Source organism: Diospyros lotus, chromosome 1, assembly GCF_014633365.1.
Source record: "Diospyros lotus cultivar Yz01 chromosome 1, ASM1463336v1, whole genome shotgun sequence".
Lineage (NCBI taxonomy): Eukaryota > Viridiplantae > Streptophyta > Magnoliopsida > Ericales > Ebenaceae > Diospyros > Diospyros lotus.
Genome location: NC_068338.1, coordinates 11,410,510 through 11,428,984, shown reverse-complemented (window position 1 = coordinate 11,428,984; position 18,475 = coordinate 11,410,510). Strand labels below are relative to the sequence as shown.

At 38.1% G+C, this 18,475-nt stretch overlaps 2 protein-coding genes across 5 annotated transcripts in view; both read right to left on the bottom strand.

The window, feature by feature from the left end:
• LOC127787001 (probable plastid-lipid-associated protein 12, chloroplastic) overlaps positions 1-18,475 on the bottom strand; it is a 116,205-nt gene that overhangs the window by 53,332 nt on the left and 44,398 nt on the right. For all 4 annotated transcript variants that reach the window (XM_052314843.1, XM_052314853.1, XM_052314835.1 and 1 more), the window contains 3 exons: positions 7,437-7,628; positions 7,185-7,268; positions 6,993-7,082 (listed from right to left, as the gene is read on the bottom strand). In XM_052314843.1, the coding sequence (XP_052170803.1) occupies positions 6,993-7,082; positions 7,185-7,268; positions 7,437-7,628 (366 nt within the window). The remainder of the gene's footprint in view (positions 1-6,992; positions 7,083-7,184; positions 7,269-7,436; positions 7,629-18,475) is intronic.
• On the bottom strand, positions 12,935-16,984 carry LOC127787025 (uncharacterized). The gene is made up of 2 exons (XM_052314864.1): positions 13,386-16,984; positions 12,935-13,056 (listed from the first exon to the last, which is right to left on the bottom strand). The coding sequence occupies exons 1-2, from the start codon at positions 14,023-14,025 to the stop codon at positions 13,031-13,033; spliced, it is 666 nt and encodes a 221-aa protein (XP_052170824.1). The 5' UTR covers positions 14,026-16,984; the 3' UTR covers positions 12,935-13,030.

Sequence of the window (18,475 nt, the reverse complement as noted above, 5' to 3'; positions counted from 1 at the left end):
CAAACTTTAATAAGATAAGGATTGGCCTACACTAGGTCTATCTACATCTTTAATTAAATTTTGGTGTGATAGGCTTATCAAATTATTGGATATCTCTATCAAAAAGCCTATTTAGATTCCATTGAAACTATATTTAAATTGACAATCTTATCTCATTGAAGGCAACTAATGGTAGCCCACTTAGGATAGAAATAAAATTTCTATCAATGTACTCCTTATTTTAATAACAAACCTTAAGGGTGCACAATGCATTTTACCAAAAAGAAAACTACATATGTACATTTATTATTAATTTTAATGGCATGCATGGATCTATAAATGCATTAGCACTTGTAAAGTTGCATGTATTGCATGACATCTAATTAGGGTTGGAAATGAGTCGAGCTAGCTCACAATACATTCGTGATTCAACTTGTTAACTAGCTTGACAAGCTTAGTTCATGAACCAAATGAGTTGAACACAAGCTAAAAATATGCTCGTTTAATAAACGTGTCAAGTTCAATTTATGACATGTTCCATTCATTTGGTTATGAGCCAGCTTGATTGAATTACATGCAACATATATAAAATATAAATTACATGCTATACAATATATCAGTACTATTATTATATTATGTCATATTATATCTTAATAGTAAAATACATGAAAAGAATTTTAATGTTAAGTATTATAAAATGCTTTATTTGCGATTAGAAATTTAGTTTTTTCTAATGAGTATTTGTTGGAGAGTCCTAGCTTATGAGGAAGTCACGGGAGTTGAAGCAGATAAGAAGCCAATGCAGCAGATGAAGATAGGCCTCCAGTTGATCAGGAAAAGAAGATGCAGAAATATAAGTTCCTAAAAATCAGGAAAAATAATAGGAGTAGACGGAAGTAGAGATAATAGTTTTCTTATCTTATTGTATTCTAAAATTCTGTTGTATATTAGCTCCTAACTTTTAGGATTAGATAACATAGAAACTTGTATAAGTAGGGTTCCTATCTATTGAATCAGATTATCGAGTTCATTCATCAAAGAGTCGACTTGAATTCTGGGTTCCCTACTCTAGGGGCCGAATCTGTTCATGGTATCAGAGCTCGGTTTCTCATAGCTGAGTATCTTGATCAATATGGCTAGTCCTAATCCAACAGCCATCCCTACAACGAAGGAGTCTTTTCTCGGATCAGTGCCTCAACAGCCGAGCGTGTAGCCTATTGTCATTCCTGCCAACACCCTCTCCATGGATAGCCAAACCCTGCAAATCACACAGCACAAGCTGAATGGAAGGAATTTCATGGAATGGCCTCAGTCTGTGACTTTGGTGATTAAGGGCAAAGGGAAAATTGGCTACCTCACTGGGACCGTTCCAACACCTCAAGAAGAGTCCAAGGATTACTGGCGATGGGAAGTAGAGAACTCTATTCTCATGGCGTGGCTAATCAACTCAATGGAACCAAAGATAGGTCGAACCTATCTGTTTTACAAGACTGCAAAAGAAGTATGGGATGCAGTCCAAGAGCTATATTTTGATCTTGAGAATACTACCCAATGTTTCGAGATTAGAGCAGCCATTCGGACTACAAAACAAAGTGGACTCTCGATTACTGAATACTACAACAACTTAGTGGAGTTGTGGCAAGAAATGGATTTATATTATGATCCAAAGTGGGAATGCCCAAGTGATAGCCAGAAATATAACGAGATGCGGGAAAAGGAGCAAGTTTTCGACTTCCTTCAAGGCCTCAATTCAGACTTGGATGAGGTTCGAGGACGCCTCTTAGGCATCAAGCCACTGTTGACACTTAGAGAAGCATTCGCGGAAGTTAGACGTGAGGAAAGCAGAAAGAGAGTGATGCTTGTTTTAGTAGAACCCAACACTGGATCTACCCTTGCTGCAATGAAAAAAGAAGAAAATTTGAGGGCTAAACAGTGGTGTGAATACTATAATAAGCCCTACCATACAAAGAACAATTGTTGGAAACTTCATGGAAAGCCACCGAATTGGCAACCAAGAAACAAGAAGGACAAGGAGAAGGAAAGACCAGCTTATACAACCACGAGTATACCTGCAATTGCAAGTACTCCTAACAATGAAAGAGGTATGGGATTGAATTTAACAGCAGATCAGGTAGATTTCTTGCAGAAATTACTGAATGGTGCACATATTCCAAAGGATTTAGATGGACCAGCAGCAGCTACCCTTGCACCATCTTTGGCCCAAGGAGGTAACTCGGTTTTTTCCCTAACTACTAGAAGGATAAGCAACAACAGTTGGGCTGTGGATACAAGAGCATCCGATCATATGACCGGATCCATGGCTATGTTTGAAAATTTTCAGTTGGGAAATAAAGATCTAACTGTGTTAATGGCAGATGGAACAATATCCTCAGTTAAAGGAAAAGGAAAAGTGTGTGTGGCTGATTTAGTACTTGAATCTGTCTTATATGTGCCAATTTTAAAGTGTAGCTTGTTATCTGTGAATAAACTCACTAGAGATCTAAATTGCACCGTGACATTTTTCTCCTCACATTGTGTTTTTCAGGATCGATCCACGGGAAGATAATTGGCAGTGCTGAAGAGAAGGATGGGCTCTATTGGGTATTGGACAACAAGGTTTTTCTTAGTTAGTTGACTCGTAGTTTTTCTTTTTCAGTTTGTTTGAATTCAGAAATCTTGTTATGGCATAGACGTCTTCGTTATCCTAGTTTTCAGTATTTAAAACATTTGTTTCCTAATTTATTCATCAATAAAGCCAATCTGGAGCTCAAGTGTGACCATTGCATTCTTGTCAAACAAACTCACAGTTCCTATTCACAAAAGGCATATAATCCTTCCAAGCCATTCCATTTGATCCATAGTGATATATGGGGTCCAGCTAGGGTTTCAAACTTGAATGGTGCTAGGTGGTTTGTGACATTCATTGATGATCACACAAGAGTATGTTGGGTGTACTTAATGAAAGAAAAATTTGAGGTATGTGCGATTTTTTAGAATTTACATAAGCTTTTCCTAAACGTATTTCAGTCATCTATTTGCATCCTTAGGACTGATAATGGCCGAGAGTATTTCTCTTACCCATTTACCCAATATTTCACTACAAATGGAATATTTCATCAAAGCACGTGCCCCTATACTCCCCAACAAAATGAGGTGGCTGAGAGAAAAAATCGTGATTTACTTAAAGTGGCTAGATCCTTAATGTTCACTAGTTCCACTCCTAATAGGTATTGGGGGGAGGCCATTCTAACAACTGCTTACTTGATTAATAAGCTCCCAACCAAAGTTCTAAAATACCAAACACCCTTGCACAACCTTATGACTACCTTTCCTTATGTCGGATTCTTAATACTCTTACCCCAAAAGTGTTTGGATGTGTGGTCTATGTCTATCAAACCAGCTCAAATCGTCACAAACTAGAACCAAAGTCATTCAAATGTATTTTCATTGGTTACTCTCCTACCCAAAAGGATATAAATGTTATTGTCTTACATCACAAAAATTCTTTGTTTCTTGTGATGTAATATTTGATGAAACAGTTTTTTATCACACCAGTCCTGCATCACGGGTGGAAGAGAACTATTGGGATCCCACAGTTTCAATACCGATTACACTGCCTATATCCCCCTCTATTACTGATGATGATCCTACAGCTGTTTGCTCACAACCTACAACGTTTAAACCCAGCAATCTCCAATCATCAGCTGCTACAAACCCAAAATCTTATCATAGATCAGATGAACTAGGGGAGACTGACCTAAGGGAAGAATTGAGTCCAGAAAAACAACTTAAAGTGTACTCAAGAAAGCCTAAAAATCCTGCTCCACAAATCAGCCAGTTGCTAGAACCTGCGATTGGTCCAGCAAATGAGGAAAGCAGTGCAGCGGCTAAGAGTGATCTGGATTTGCCTATTGTAGTCAGAAAAGGGGTAAGATCTTGTGTGAAATATCCCATATCGAATTATCTAAATTACTCTAAATTGTCCTCATAGTTCAGGGCATTCACTGTAACTATGGATGAAACTTCTATTCCGAGCAATATACATGAAGCTTTGGGTGATGCAAACTGGAAAAATGCTGTAATGGAAGAAATGAAGGCATTGGACAGTAACAACACATGGGAACTAGTGGACAGACCTAAGGATAAGAAGGTTGTAGGTTGCAAATGGGTGTTTACTATCAAATATAAATCAGATGGGAGTATAGACCGTTATAAAGCCAGATTGGTAGTCTAAGGGTACTCTCAAATTTATGGAATAGATTATGAAGAGACGTTTGCTCCGGTTGCAAAGTTAAACTCTATTAGAGTACTTCTATCCATTGTTGTTAACTTAGATTGAGAGTTGTTTCAGTTAGACATCAAAAATGCATTTCCAAATGGAGAGCTAGGAGAAGAGGTATTTATGAAGATTCCACCCAGATTTGAAAACGAAGAAAAGATTGGGAAGGTATGCAAACTACACAAATCTCTCTACGGTCGGAAACAATCCCCTAGAGCATGGTTTGAAAAGTTTAGCTCGACCTTAACAAAATTTGGTTACAAGCAAGGTGAGGCCGACCATTCTCTATTTATTAAACACTCAAATGGAAAAAGGTGTATCTTGATTGTGTACGTGGATGATATAATCGTTACAGGGGATGATACTAATGAAATTGCAGCTCTAAAACAAAGGTTGAAAGAATAATTTGTGGTAAAAGACTTGGGGACTATGAAGTATTTTTTGGAAATGGAAGTGGCAAGGAGTAAAGAAGGTATTGTAATATCTCAAAGAAAATATACTCTTGATCTTCTAAAAGATACAGGAATGCTTGCATACAAACCAAGAAAAACTCCACTTGAGAGGAATTGGAAGTATATGAAGAGGGATGATGATCCACCAGTAGATAAGGAGAGGTATCAACGGTTAGTTGGGAGATTAATTTATCTGTCTTTAACATGCCCAGATATAGCCTATTCAGTGAGCATCATAAATCAATTTATGCATTCCCCAACTCAACAACATTTAACAATTGTATATCACATTCTGGGATACCTAAAGGGCACACCAAGTAAGGGACTGTTGTTTTAAAAAACTGATGAAAAAGGGGCAAAAGGATTTTCTAATGCAGATTGGGCAGAGTCAGTGATTGATGGTCGATCTACATCAGGTTTTTGTACAAAGTTATGGGATAATTTAGTCACATGGAGAAGCAAAAAACAGTCCGTTGTAGCAAGAAGCAGTGCTGAAGAAGAATTTAGGGCAATTGCCCAAGGAGTTTGTGAATTAATTTGGGTGGTAAGATTAATGGAAGATCTACAAATGCCATTAACTAAATCAACACAACTCTACAGTGATAGCAAGTCAACTATAAGCATCGTCAACAACCCCATACAGCATGATAGAATGAAACATGTCAGAAACTTGTATAAGTAGGGTTCCTATCTATTCCTTAGCTTGAGGGGGGGTGTTGGAGAGTCCTAGCTTATAAGGAAGTCACGGGGGTTGAAGCAAATAAGAAGCCGATGCAGTAGATGAAGATAGGCCTCCAGTCGATCAGGAAAAGAAGATAAGATGCAGAAAGATAAATTCCTAAAAATCAAGAAAAATAATAGGAGTAGAGATAATAGTTTTCTTATCTTATTGTATTCTAAAATTCTATTGTATATTAGCTCCTAACTTCTAGGATTAGACAACATAGAAACTTATATAAGAAGGATTCCTATCTATTGAATCAGATTATCGAGTTCATTCATCAAAGACTCAACTTGAATTCTGAGTTCCCTACTCTATGGGTCGAATCTATTTAGTATACTATAGTAAATTTAATTTGCATATAATATATAATTAATTATGATAAATTTATTAATTCAAAATCATTACATATTTGATACGTGCATTTTTTTCCCAAGTGATTGATTGTGGAAATTGCAAAAACTAACCATGTCTCAAAAAAAAAAAATCGTTTTGTGTTGAAGTAAGATCTCTTTGAATTTCTCTTTTTTATTTTTTTAGAAGAATTGAGCTAAACAAGTCAAGTTAATGAACCAAGCTCATGAGTTGTTTGGCTTTAGCATAGGTTCATTGGCTCATATTGACTCATTTGGATGTTATTTGAGACTAATGAGTCGAGTCAAACAGTTTATGAGCTTGGTTTGAGTCGAGCTCGAGCTAGAAAATTTGGTTCATTTTGAACTTGAGCCAAGCCACAAGCTTGGCTAAACCAATTTAAAAGGAATCAAGCCAAGCTGACCTATAACTCGACTTCACTTGACTTGACTCAACTCATTCCTAGCCTACATTTGGTACAATGGTAGACCTTCAATGGAAAATGAAAAAAAATCTAATAATTTAAGATGACCCAAAAGAATTGTACATAACCTTTCTTATAGCATATAGGGATATGTGAAGAAAAAGATGTAATAGTTAGATTTTTAATGATAGGGGCAATTTTAGTCATTTTATCCATGACAGGCATTCTTTGGTTATTTTGACCTCAATTTTTGGAAAAAGAGCAAAAAGTGGCCAAATTTTTTATTTTGAAGTATAATTATCGAAAAAGAGCTTTAAATTGAAAATTTTGGATAATGTTGACAAAAATATGAATTTGTGGGAAAGATGATAAAATAGCTTGAAAATTCAAATTAAATATTAACATAGTATATAATTGAGGAAAGTTATGGAAAAAATCCACAAAGGGTATTTGATGTGGAAATACCGAAATAAAATAATTTTGGAATTTTTGGTGTTTTTGGAAACTAGAAAAGTTGCCCAAGAATAGGAAAGTCAAGGTTTAAGAAATATGAAATTTTTTGAAAAGTTGTAGAAAAATGTACAAGGGGATGAAGTTAAATCTAGAGCTGTGATATATGTCAAGAATATCTTAGTGATATGGGATAAACTTCAAAAATCCTTCTTTATAAACAAGGATGATTAGGAAAAAAATCAAAATAGATATCATTGGACATATAAATTTGTAGGACATATTCTTTTGTCAAACAAAGCAGAAAAAGTTCTATTGCTATTCAAAGACTACCTGTGAACTCCATATCATTTGCCATTCTCCCTCTATGAGTTCAAGTTCACTATTTGAGTTCTTATTTAATGAGATAAACTCATCAATTGCCTGCAATTGGTAGATGGAAGCCATATTAACAGCACTGCAACACAACTAAACCTTATTTGACATAAGATTTATCTATCAAAAAAAAAAAAAAAGATATCTTACTTCCTGCACTCCTTTATCACTGGAAATGGCTTTCAGCAACATTTGCCTTGGTTCAGCTTTCTTTTGCAGCACGAATGTGGTGCCCTGCACTATAACAACGCAATCTTTTGATGCACCTTAGTCCTTGGAAGAGTGCATGCTAAAAGGAAATTTAAGCAATTTACTGGTTGCACACATAGAAGTATAAAACAAAGAGAAATAAGCATAAGAGGTAGCGGCAGTCCTTGGCTGAATAAATAGTAATCTATTTACCTTATTTCCTCTCGAGACACGGAGGTTTCCAGAATGGGATAAATATGTAGTGTCTAACCAACCCTTTGCTTCATCTCCAAGAAGCTTAAATGGTACTGGATATGGAACCTTAAATGGCAAAAATTTGAATGAAAAGGCAGCTCTATCAAACTGAAAAAGTATTCGTTTTCCATCCTTGATTGATGCTGCAGCCTGAGTGCACCAAACCATGGGGGAAGAAAGTCAAGAGTACACTCATAAAGACATACAAGTGAGAAGCAAAGAGAAGTAAAAACAGATTACACTTCCTAATTATAAGAAAACTCCCCTAATTAGTATAGCAAGAGTCACCACTATTATTTTTTCTATGCACATGGGCAGTACTTAATAATACTATAAAAATGTCAGCATTACTAAAAAATAGAATAATAATTCACAACCATGAAACACCATGGCGCAATGGTCCATTAAAGTAACTAGCTTGGGAAAAAACCACCTTGAGTTAGACCATTTCTCCCATTAGTCAAAATACTATACACATAGAGAGAACTTATAGATATATAACCACATACACCTTGTCATTTAATAATCTCAAGTTGTTAATAGCAGTTTTGAGTCTTCAACTTGGTAACTGACTTCATTGCCATAATTCCAGCCTTACTATTGTCGCTTAAGCGTATCATCATGCAAAACGTGTATTAGGACTTGTAGGAAAGGTACTAAGGCTTTTCCAATTATAATAAGATTACATCAAAGATCTGCATTGAGCTCTTATCTCTTTTCTCTTGTTATGGATGTACTCACAAAACATATTCGAGAAGTACCTTGGTGTATGTTATTTGAAAATTGTATTATCTTGATAGATGAGACAAAAGAATGCATGAAAAATAAACTTAAGTTATGGAGAAACACCTTTAGAATCTAAAAGTTTTAAGCTAAGTATGTCGAAAACTATGCAAGTGGAATATAAGTTCAGTAAAAAAATATAAGTGGAAAATATTAATGTCAAACTTGGAAATCAAGTTATTTTAGAAAAAGATCAATTCCGATATCTTGGATCTATTGTTAAAAAAGATGGAAATAATATGGAGAATGTTACTCATAGAATTAAGACATGATTATTAAAGTTGAAAAGCGCATCCATCATTTTATGTGATCATAAGATCCTTTAAAGCTAAAAAGGAAATTTTATTGGACAACTATGTGACCATTTTTGTTGTATGACCCAAAATGTTGGGCATTTAAGTGCTAATTTGTGAAAAAAAAAAAAAAAAGTGATTGAAATGAGAATGTAAGTGCTTAGTGTTCACTCCTTTTGTTTCATCCACCAACACTATGTCGTCTGCAAATAGCATACACCATGGCTATTTAGAATCTAAGGGATTTAAATTAAGTAGAAAGAAAACAGAATATATGGAATGCAAATTTAGTAAAAATGCAAGAGTGGATGATGCTATAATAAAATTAGAAGACCAAATCTTACAAAGAAAAGACCATTTTCGATATTTGGGATCAGTGATTCAAAAAGATGGAGAAATCCACGAGGATGTCGCACATAGAATTAAGGCAGGTTGGCTAAAATGGAGAAATGCATCGGGGGTGTTATGTGATGGTAAAATCCCATTAAAATTGAAAAGAAAATTTTATAGGACAGCTATAAGACCAGTCTTGCTGTATGGCTCAGAATGTTGGGCAGTCAAATACCAGCATGAGCAAAAGACAAGTGTAGCGGAGATGAGGATGTTAAGATGGATGTGCGGACATACAAGAAAGGATAAAATTAGAAATGAAGTTATTCGTAATAAGGTAGGAGTAGTGCCAATCGAGGAGAAGATGAGAGAGACTAGACTAAGATGGTTTAGTCATGTGAGAAGGAGACTAAGAGACGCTCCTGTGAGGAGAGTTGATGAAATGGAACAATTAGTCACAAAAAGAGGTAGAGGTAGACCCAAGAAGACTTTGGGAGAGACATTAAAATTTGATATGAAATATATGGATCTAAATGAGGATATGACAAAAGACAGAAATACATGGAAGTCTAGAATTCATGTAGCCGACCCCACATAGTGGGATAAAGGCTGGATATGTTGTTGTTGTTGTTGAAATGAGAATGTAACGACCCGTTATCGGGTCTTAGTTATTTTGTCATTATTTTTATGTGACATATTTTGGCATTACTTAATCTAAATGTTGGAAATATTTAATGTGGTGTTGAGAAGTCTAAAATGAATGGAATTTATGTGTATGGAATAGTCAAATGGAAGAGTCAAAGCATGAATGTGTGTGTGTGCGCACTTGTGGAAAAGTCAAAATTGTGGGCTTAAAGTGGAAGGGAGAAAGGGCTGTCGGATGAGTATATGTATACAGATATTGTAAAATCTCTAGGATAAACCTAATACTTTTTCATTAATAACTATGAATACAACCAGCTCTCTTATAGAGAGAAAATACAACAAGAAAGGAAATAACAAGAAAGGAAAGATACAAGAGATGAAAGATAATCAACAATAGAAAAGAAAGGAAAGATATATATAAGATCCTAATTCTAGTTTGGGAATTCATCCTAACCAAATCTCCATTGCCTTAATCTTGGGTATCCTCATAATCCAACACTCCACCTCAAGCTGGAGAGTGTATGTCAATCATTCCCAGCTTGCATACTAAGTCTTTGAATCTCTTAGTTGCCAGCCCTTTAGTTAACACATCCGCCACTTGGTCTTTAGATGAAACATAGGGTATTTTGATCAGGCCTGCATCCAACTTCTCTTTAATGAAGTGTCGGTCTATTTCAACATGTTTTGTCCTGTCATGTTGAACTGGATTATGGGCAATGCTGATGGTTGATTGGTTGTCACATAACACCTTGATTGGGCCTTGAACCTTGATCTTCAAATCTTCTAGGATGATTCTTAGCCACAACACCTCACATAGGCCAAGAGCCATTGCTCTAAATTCAGCCTCCACACTTGATCTTGACACGACACTTTGCTTCTTGCTCCTCCAACAAGGTTTCCACCAAGAAATACACAATATCCACTAGTTGATCTTCTGTCAATAAGAGATCCTGCATAGTTTGCATCTGTAAACCCCTTAATATCCAGCTCTTCTCCTAATTTAAACAAGATCCCCTTACCTGGGGTAGCCTTCAAATAGTTTAAGATCTTCCTCACTCTCTACATATGTTCTTCTGTCGGGTTGTGCATGAATTGGCTCACAAGACTAACACCAAAGGCAATATCAAGTCTAGTGTGAGACAAGTATATCAGACGTCCTACCAGCCTTTGGTATCTACCCTTATCTACTGGTTGACTATTAGGATCAACTCCCAACTTGCTGTTAGGCTCTATCGGCACATTAGATCCTCTTCCTCCTAATACCCCTGTCTCAGCTAACAAGTCTAGTACATACTTCCTTTGGGAGAGAAAGATTCCAACCTTCGAATAAGCAACTTCAATCCCTAAGAAATACTTGAGGGAACCAAGGTCTTTAATCTCGAATTCCTTGGCTAACTTGTCCTTGAGACTCTTCTGTTCCTCTGCATCATTCCCTGTGACTATTATGTCGTCTACATACACCAATAGAGCGGTAACCTTCTCGTTGTCTGAATGCTTGAAGAAGAGTGTATGATCACCCCGGCTTTGGTTATATCCCATATCTGTCATGGCCCTGGAAAACCTACCAAACCATGCTCTTGGGGACTGTTTGAGCCCATAGAGTGCCTTCTTTAGTTTGCACACTTGCCCTGCCTCCCCTTCCTGAAATCCAGGAGGCACTTCCATAAAAACTTCTTCGTCCAAATTCCCATGTAGAAATGCATTTTTTACATCCAACTGCTGTAGGCTCCATCCAAAATAAGCTACTAATGATAAAAGAATTCTCACAGTTGCCATTTTTGCCACAGGGGCAAATGTCTCAAGATAGTCTATGCCATATGATTGAGTGTAGCCCTTGGCTACCAATCTACCTTTGTATCTCTCTAGGGTCCCATCAGCATTATATTTGATATTGAAAATCCACCTGCAGCCAACTGGAGTAACACCTTGTGGTTGAGGCACTAAGTCCCATGTATGATTCTTCTTCAAAGCTTTCATTTCCTCCAACATGGCTTGCCTCCAATTTAGATCTTTTAGAGCCTCCTCAACTGACTTGGGGATTTCAATGGATTCTGAGAAAGAAGATGATAGGACAAGAAGTTGGTTAATGGGTGTTGAGTGCAACTTCTTTTCCCTTTTCGAATGGCTATAGGTAGGTCTAGGTCATCAGGCTGCACTAAGGGTGAAGATTGAATGGAATTCATACCTTGACTAGGAGATGATGATGGTACATGCTGGGGCTGCCTGCGTTTGAATACATAAGGAGATCCCTTATACCTGACAAAGGGTGACAGCTCTTGAGTATCCGATTGCCCCTGCTCCTTCTCAGCCATACCTTGATTGAGGGATGATTCATGATTGCTATTTGAAGATTGAGGAGAGATAATAGGATGGCTAGGGGGCTGAGAAGATGTAAGAATAGGTTGAACAGAAGGAAAGAAGATATCATTATCACATAAAGGGCTGTCACCAGAAGGGTGGTCACCTTGAACCAAAGTCTCCCCCTGGGGACCAGCCTGGGATGAGCCAAAAAAAGGTGTAGATTCCACAAACGTGACATCCTTGGAGACATAAAATTTTCGAGTGAGAGGATGGTAACACTTGTACCCCTTTTGAGTGGGTGAGTATCCAAGGAAAACACATTTGATTGCTCGAGGATCAAGTTTATCACGGTGTTGTTTGGGAATGTGAACAAAGGATACACAACCAAACACCCGAAGAGGAAGAGGGGAATGTAAGAACTGATCGGGAAAGAAGGAGGATAGATAATGTAAAGGACTTTGATTTTGTAGCAACTTGGTAGGGACTCGGTTAATGAGATAGGCCGCTGTAAGGATTGCTTCCCCCCAAAAGGATTTAGGAACATTGTGATGATGAAGAAGAGATCGAGCCACATTAAGGAGGTGTCTCATCTTCCTTTCTGCTACCCCATTTTGTTGGGGTGTATCAACACAAGAAGATTCATGGATTATTCCTTCTTGCTGGAAGTATTGATGCAAGTGATGATTAAAATAATCCCTTGCATTATCAATTCTTAATCTTTTGATAGGCGAACCAAACTGAGTTGCAATCATTTTACAAAAAGTGGGAAGAACTGAACTAACAGTGGCCTTATCTTTTAATAGAAAAACCCAAGTCATACGGGTACAATCATCAATGAAAGAGATGAACCAATGAGCCCCAGAACAATTAGGAATTTTAGATGGTCCCCACACATCTGAGTGAATCAAAGTAAATGGTGTAGATGAGATTTTATTGCTAGGAGGATAGGACACACGCTGATGCTTAAACATAACACAAACATCACAATGAAAAAGACTAGGATTTAAAGATGCAAACAATGTAGGAAACATAGATTTTAATAGAGTAAAAGGAGGATGACCCAATCGATAGTGTTGCAGCCATACATCCTTATAATTAGAGGTTGACTGAGATGAGTAGGCAGCAGTTGGAAGCTGTTTCTTTGTAGGATAAGAGTCTTCCCTCATCAGGTAGTACAGCCCATTGCATTCTCTAGTAGCATCAATCATCTTCCCTGTTGTCATGGCCTGAAATTCACACAAATGAGGGGAAAAAATAGCCCGACAAGTCAAATCTTTGGTTAGTTGGTGAATAGAGATAAGATTGGCTGATAAACTAGGTACATGAAGAACTTGTTTGAGGGAAAAATGAGGATTTAGAGTGACTGTACCCTGGCCTAAAATTGGAACAGATGTTCCATTGGCTATTGTGATTTGTTTAGAGAAGGAAAGAGAGTGGTAGACATCAAAAACATGGGAATGGGGTGTCATGTGATCAGAGGCCCCAGTATCTAGGATCCATACATCCTGTTTATCAATCTTAAAGGCTGGAAAAAATGCTGAATGAAGGCAGTTACCTGAGGAGTCTTTGTGTGCAAGAGAGCATGCACCATCTTGTAGGGTCTTGAGGAATAGCTTCAGCTTTGAGATCTCTTCAGTGTTTAAAAAATCTGCACCTGGAGCAGGCTCACTTTGGTTAGTTAATCCCTCTTCTTCTTGACCCTTGCTGCATACATATGCCTGATTTTTGGCTGCCAGATTTTTAAAACTGCCCAAACGATTTAATACCACTTCCTTTCCATGGAGCTTGAAACAAGTCTCTCTAGTATGTCTCGGTTTATTGAAGAAGGTGCACCATAGTGCCTCTTTATTTGCAGCCCGAGACTGAAATTCTCCCCTGCCTCCTTTCATCCTTGATCCGCCTCCTCTGTTGGACACCATGGCTGATTTTTCTGAACCAATTTCAGTCACTACAGCAGCCCTTCGATTGGAGATCATGGCTGATCTTTCTGATCCAGCTTCATGAAGCATTGCTGTTCTTCGATTCTCCTCACTTCTAACCATAGCAAAAACCTCATGGAGTGCTGGAAGCTTTTCTCTCCCTAAGATTTGCACCCGGATCTGATCAAACTCTGAATTGAGGCCTGCTAGGAACTCAACCACTCTATCTCTTTCAAATATTTGACTAAGAGTTGCAATATCAGCACTGCATACCATTTTAATATTCTGATAATGGTCTAACTCTAGCCATCAGCCATGCATCTTATTATAGTATTCAGTAACACTAATGCCCCCTTGTTTAGTGCTACTAATTTTAGTTTTAACCTCAAATATAACTGATGCATCATGAATTTTGGAGTATGTTTGCCGTATGGTTTCCCAAATCTCTCTAGCCGAACCCAAAAACATGTAGTTTTTACTTACCTCGGGTTGCATGGCATTCCAAAGCCATGACATGATTTGAGCATCTTCTACCTCCCATGCTGAAAGTGCTGGATTTGTTGGTTTTGGAGGAGCCGAAGTCAAATGGCTAATTTTTCCTTTACCCTTGAGGAATGTTTGTACCAGTTGGGCCCATTGTAAATAATTCCTACCATCTAATCGGTAGGATTGATGGATTCCGGGCAGCTCTCCAATCCCTGATCCAGTTCCGGCTTCCATTACTTGAGCCATTGGAGTTAATTCTCTAGTTTCCAGATCTGGAGTCACTCCCGATTGTTCCGACATGGCTAATCCAGTTGGTGAGGAAGAGGGTGGATGCGATGAAGGTATGTTGAACACCAGGGATGAGTGAGAAAAATGTCGGAGGCTTGATCTGGAGAAGCTGGAAGCAAGAGGGTGGTTCACGCGCTGGCGCGTGGGGTCGAAGACGAACTGGGAGATGGCGCGTGACTGCGCGTGGAGGATCTGACGGCGGTGGGTCTCCGATGGTCGGCCGATCTGATAGTGGCGACCTCACTGGCAGTGATGGTGCTGGTGGCCAGACAGTGCGCTAAAGGCACTCTAACGGGTTACGATCGATGGTGAAGAGGAACCCAATGAAAGGGTGGCGGCTGGTGCAATGAAGGCACTAGGGTTTCAGTGTATTAGCCTATTAGGCTCTGATACCATGTAAAATCTCTAGGATAAACCTAATACTTTTTCATTAATAACTATGAATACAACCAGCTCTCTTATAGAGAGAAAATACAACAAGAAAGGAAATAACAAGAAAGGAAAGATACAAGAGAGGAAAGATAATCAACAATAGAAAAGAAAGGAAAGATATATATAAGATCCTAATTCTAGTTTGGGAATTAATCCTAACCAAATCTCCATTGCCTTAATCTTGGGTATCCTCATAATCCAACAGATATATATATGTGTGTGTGTGTTTTATGTTTGGGCTGTCGGGGGCCTTAGCGTGTAAGTTTTCTTCTTCTCTTCTTCTTCTAGTGTTCTTCTTCTCTTCTTATTCCTTCTGTTTCTCTCCATCTTATTGGTTGCAGAAGCTTTGGAAGTGGGGGGTTGTGGTCTTGGCAGCTTGTTCTTCAGTTTGGCTATCAAACATCTATCTAAGGCAAGTTCCCATTCTCTCTTTATATATAGCAAGTTTTTTTTCTTCCTTGTTCCTATGCAAGTTCTCCTTCTCCTCCTTTTCCCCTACAGTTGTATGTCTTGATTCTCCACTTGATTCGGTGTCCTTAGATTGTCCGTTTTCGGGTTTTGGATTCCGAAAACCCTTATATGTTTGGTGAAGAGGGTTTTAACCTGGTTGTTTATAAATTGTTTAGTTTTCCTTGAATTCTTAGAAAATTGCTTTAAAGGTCCAAATGGAGTTTTGGTCCACTCCATCTTTTTTAAGGAATGATGAGTTTACTATTAGAGTTAAGTAGTATGCAAGAATTTGGTGTTGCTTGCATGTTGTTTTTGGCTTCATGTGTAGTGGTCTTCGTATTAGAGGGGTTTGTTGGTCGAAAAATCAAGGCTCATCTATCGACCGATCACTCAAAATGGTTCTGTTGGTCAACAGTTCCTTCTCATCTGTCGACTGTTTGGTAGTTGGTTCGTGGTGTGTGGTGTAAATTGCATTTTCTCAGTCAACAGTTCCTTCTCATATGTTGACCATTTGCTTGAAAAGGGTTTGTCAGTCGACAGATGGGGGCAAATTTGTCGACCGATCATGGCATTGTCTTTTAGCTGTCGACAGTTGCTACTTGTCTATCGACCGGTCCGCCCCTTTAGTCACCTGTTTCTTCTTTTGATGCCTCCAATTCACCCCCCAAATCATCATGCAAGCATCTAATAAGCTCCTCTAACTTATAATCTTGATTGCCATTATTGGAGGGTGGGAAATCTATTGTGGTCATGTGTGCATTTGTTGGATTATATGTTATGATTGATTAATGGTTGTGGATGGTTATGATGTGCATGGCAAAATGAATAATTCTGAGTATGCGAATGGATGTTTAATATATGAGCTTGTCTAGTTCATGTGTGTGGTGTCGAAATACAATATAACGGAGGAATGAATAGAGAGGAATAGAGAGAGAGAGAACTGATGTTGTATTAATTCCTCAATCTAATATAGAAAAGAAAGACTATGCTGATATATATATACAATCAGCCAGCCTTTATTATAAGCTTGACCGGCTTAACTTATAACAGCCAACTAACAGAAAACTAAAACATAGAGAAAGCTAACAATTCTAGTTACTCATGTCACGTGATCTCCAACATTCCCCCTCAAAACAAACTTCCTATTGACCAATGGTTGTTCTTCATTTGTCTTAGACTGAGCTACTTGAGCAGGAAACATCCGTAGGCCCAGATTAGCACACAACAATTGAAATCTGTTCTTAGGAAGACTCTTAGTAAAAACATCAGCCAACTGATTAGATGTAGGAACGTATCTAATCTCCACTTCTCTCTTCTCAACCTTTTCTTTAACAAAATGAAGATCAATCTCAAAATGTTTTGTACGAGAATGAAAAATCGGGTTTTTTGCAATGCTCTTAGCCGCCATGTTATCACTCCAAATAATTGGTGTAGGCTGAGATTTAAGACCCAATTCAGAAAACAAAGAAACCAACCACATAATTTTTGTGACACCTTGAGCAATAGCTACAACACATTTTGAGATTGTTGCCTCTCTAACTGACTGAGCTACAACAGTTTGTTTTCTTAAACTCCACACCACCAAATTGTTGCCAAGAAAACACAAACACCACTTGTTGACTTCCTTGTAACTTTACAACCTACATGATCAGCGTCACAGTAGACTACAAGTGGTAGATCAGAAGAAACTGGAGAGAATAATAATCCTTGACCAATAGAACCTTTGAGGTAACGCAGTAAGCGCTTGCAGGCCACCCAATGTTGCTGTTTCGGAGAGGAAAGAAACTGGCGAAGCTTGTTAACAACAAAGGAGATGCCAGGCCGGGTGTAAGTCAAATATTGTAAAGAACCAATGATTGTTCGATACAATGAAGGATTAGAAAATAGTTCACCCTCGGATGTTAATGCACCAGTGGAAGTCATAGGAGTGTCACAAGGTTTATATGCGAGCATAGACGCCTTTCTAAGCAAATCAACTGTATATTTAGAATGAGAAAGAAATATTCCAGTGGAACTTCGAAACACCTCAAATCCAAGGAAATAATGAACCGACCCTAAAGTCTTGAGAGCAAAGTGAGTGTCCAAATCACGAATGAATGTTTGAAGAGCCGATTGTTTAGACCCGGTAATCAAGATATCATCTACATATACCAAAACATACATAACAAACTGATCAGTCCTTTTTATGAACAAAGAAGCATCAGAAATGACTCTAACAAAACCCCAAGAACGCAGAGCTGATTGCAACTTTGTATACCAAGCTCTAGGCGTTTGTTTAAGGCCATAGAACAACTTTCTAAGTTTACAGACATGAGTGGGAAATCGATCATCAACAAAACCCTCCGCCTAGACCATAAACACATCCTCATGAAGATCTCCATTTAGGAAAGCATTATTCACATCCACTTGTTGAATATCCTATCCATAAGTCACTACTAGAGTAAACAAAACTCGGATTGTAGGGGCCTTAACAACTGGACTGAATGTCTCCTCAAAATCAATGCTGGGTGTTTGATGAAATCCTTTGGCTACAAGACTAGCCTTATATTTAAGTATTGTACCATCAGATTTATACTTCACTTTAAACACCTATTTGTAACCAATCAGATTCATATCAATAGAAAAGGGAACCAAATCCCATGTATGGTTGTGTAGGAAAGCTAAAAATTCATCAGTCATAACCTGAACCCACTGGAAATCTAACAAGGACTCACTAACTGAAGTAGGTTCTAGGGAACTAACAAGGACATGAGGAGAAGGTTGAGAGGAAGCAAGAAGTTTGGTCTTGGACCGGGTTTGCATAGGATGAATAGAGGGAGCTGATGCAGGTATAGGGTTGGGAATCTGGGATTGAGATCTGGTGGTCACAGGGCTAGATTGAGATACAGGGGCTAAGACACGACAATCATTTGTATTCATAGGAGAAGAATTCACAGGTTGATCTCCTCTAGAGGATTTAGCCAACGGAAGAGATTGAAACACAATGGTGGAAAGTCCATCAGAGGTAGAAGATGACAAAGAAGCCAACATAGGTGAAGGAAACAACTGGATATAAGGAAACTCAGCTGAA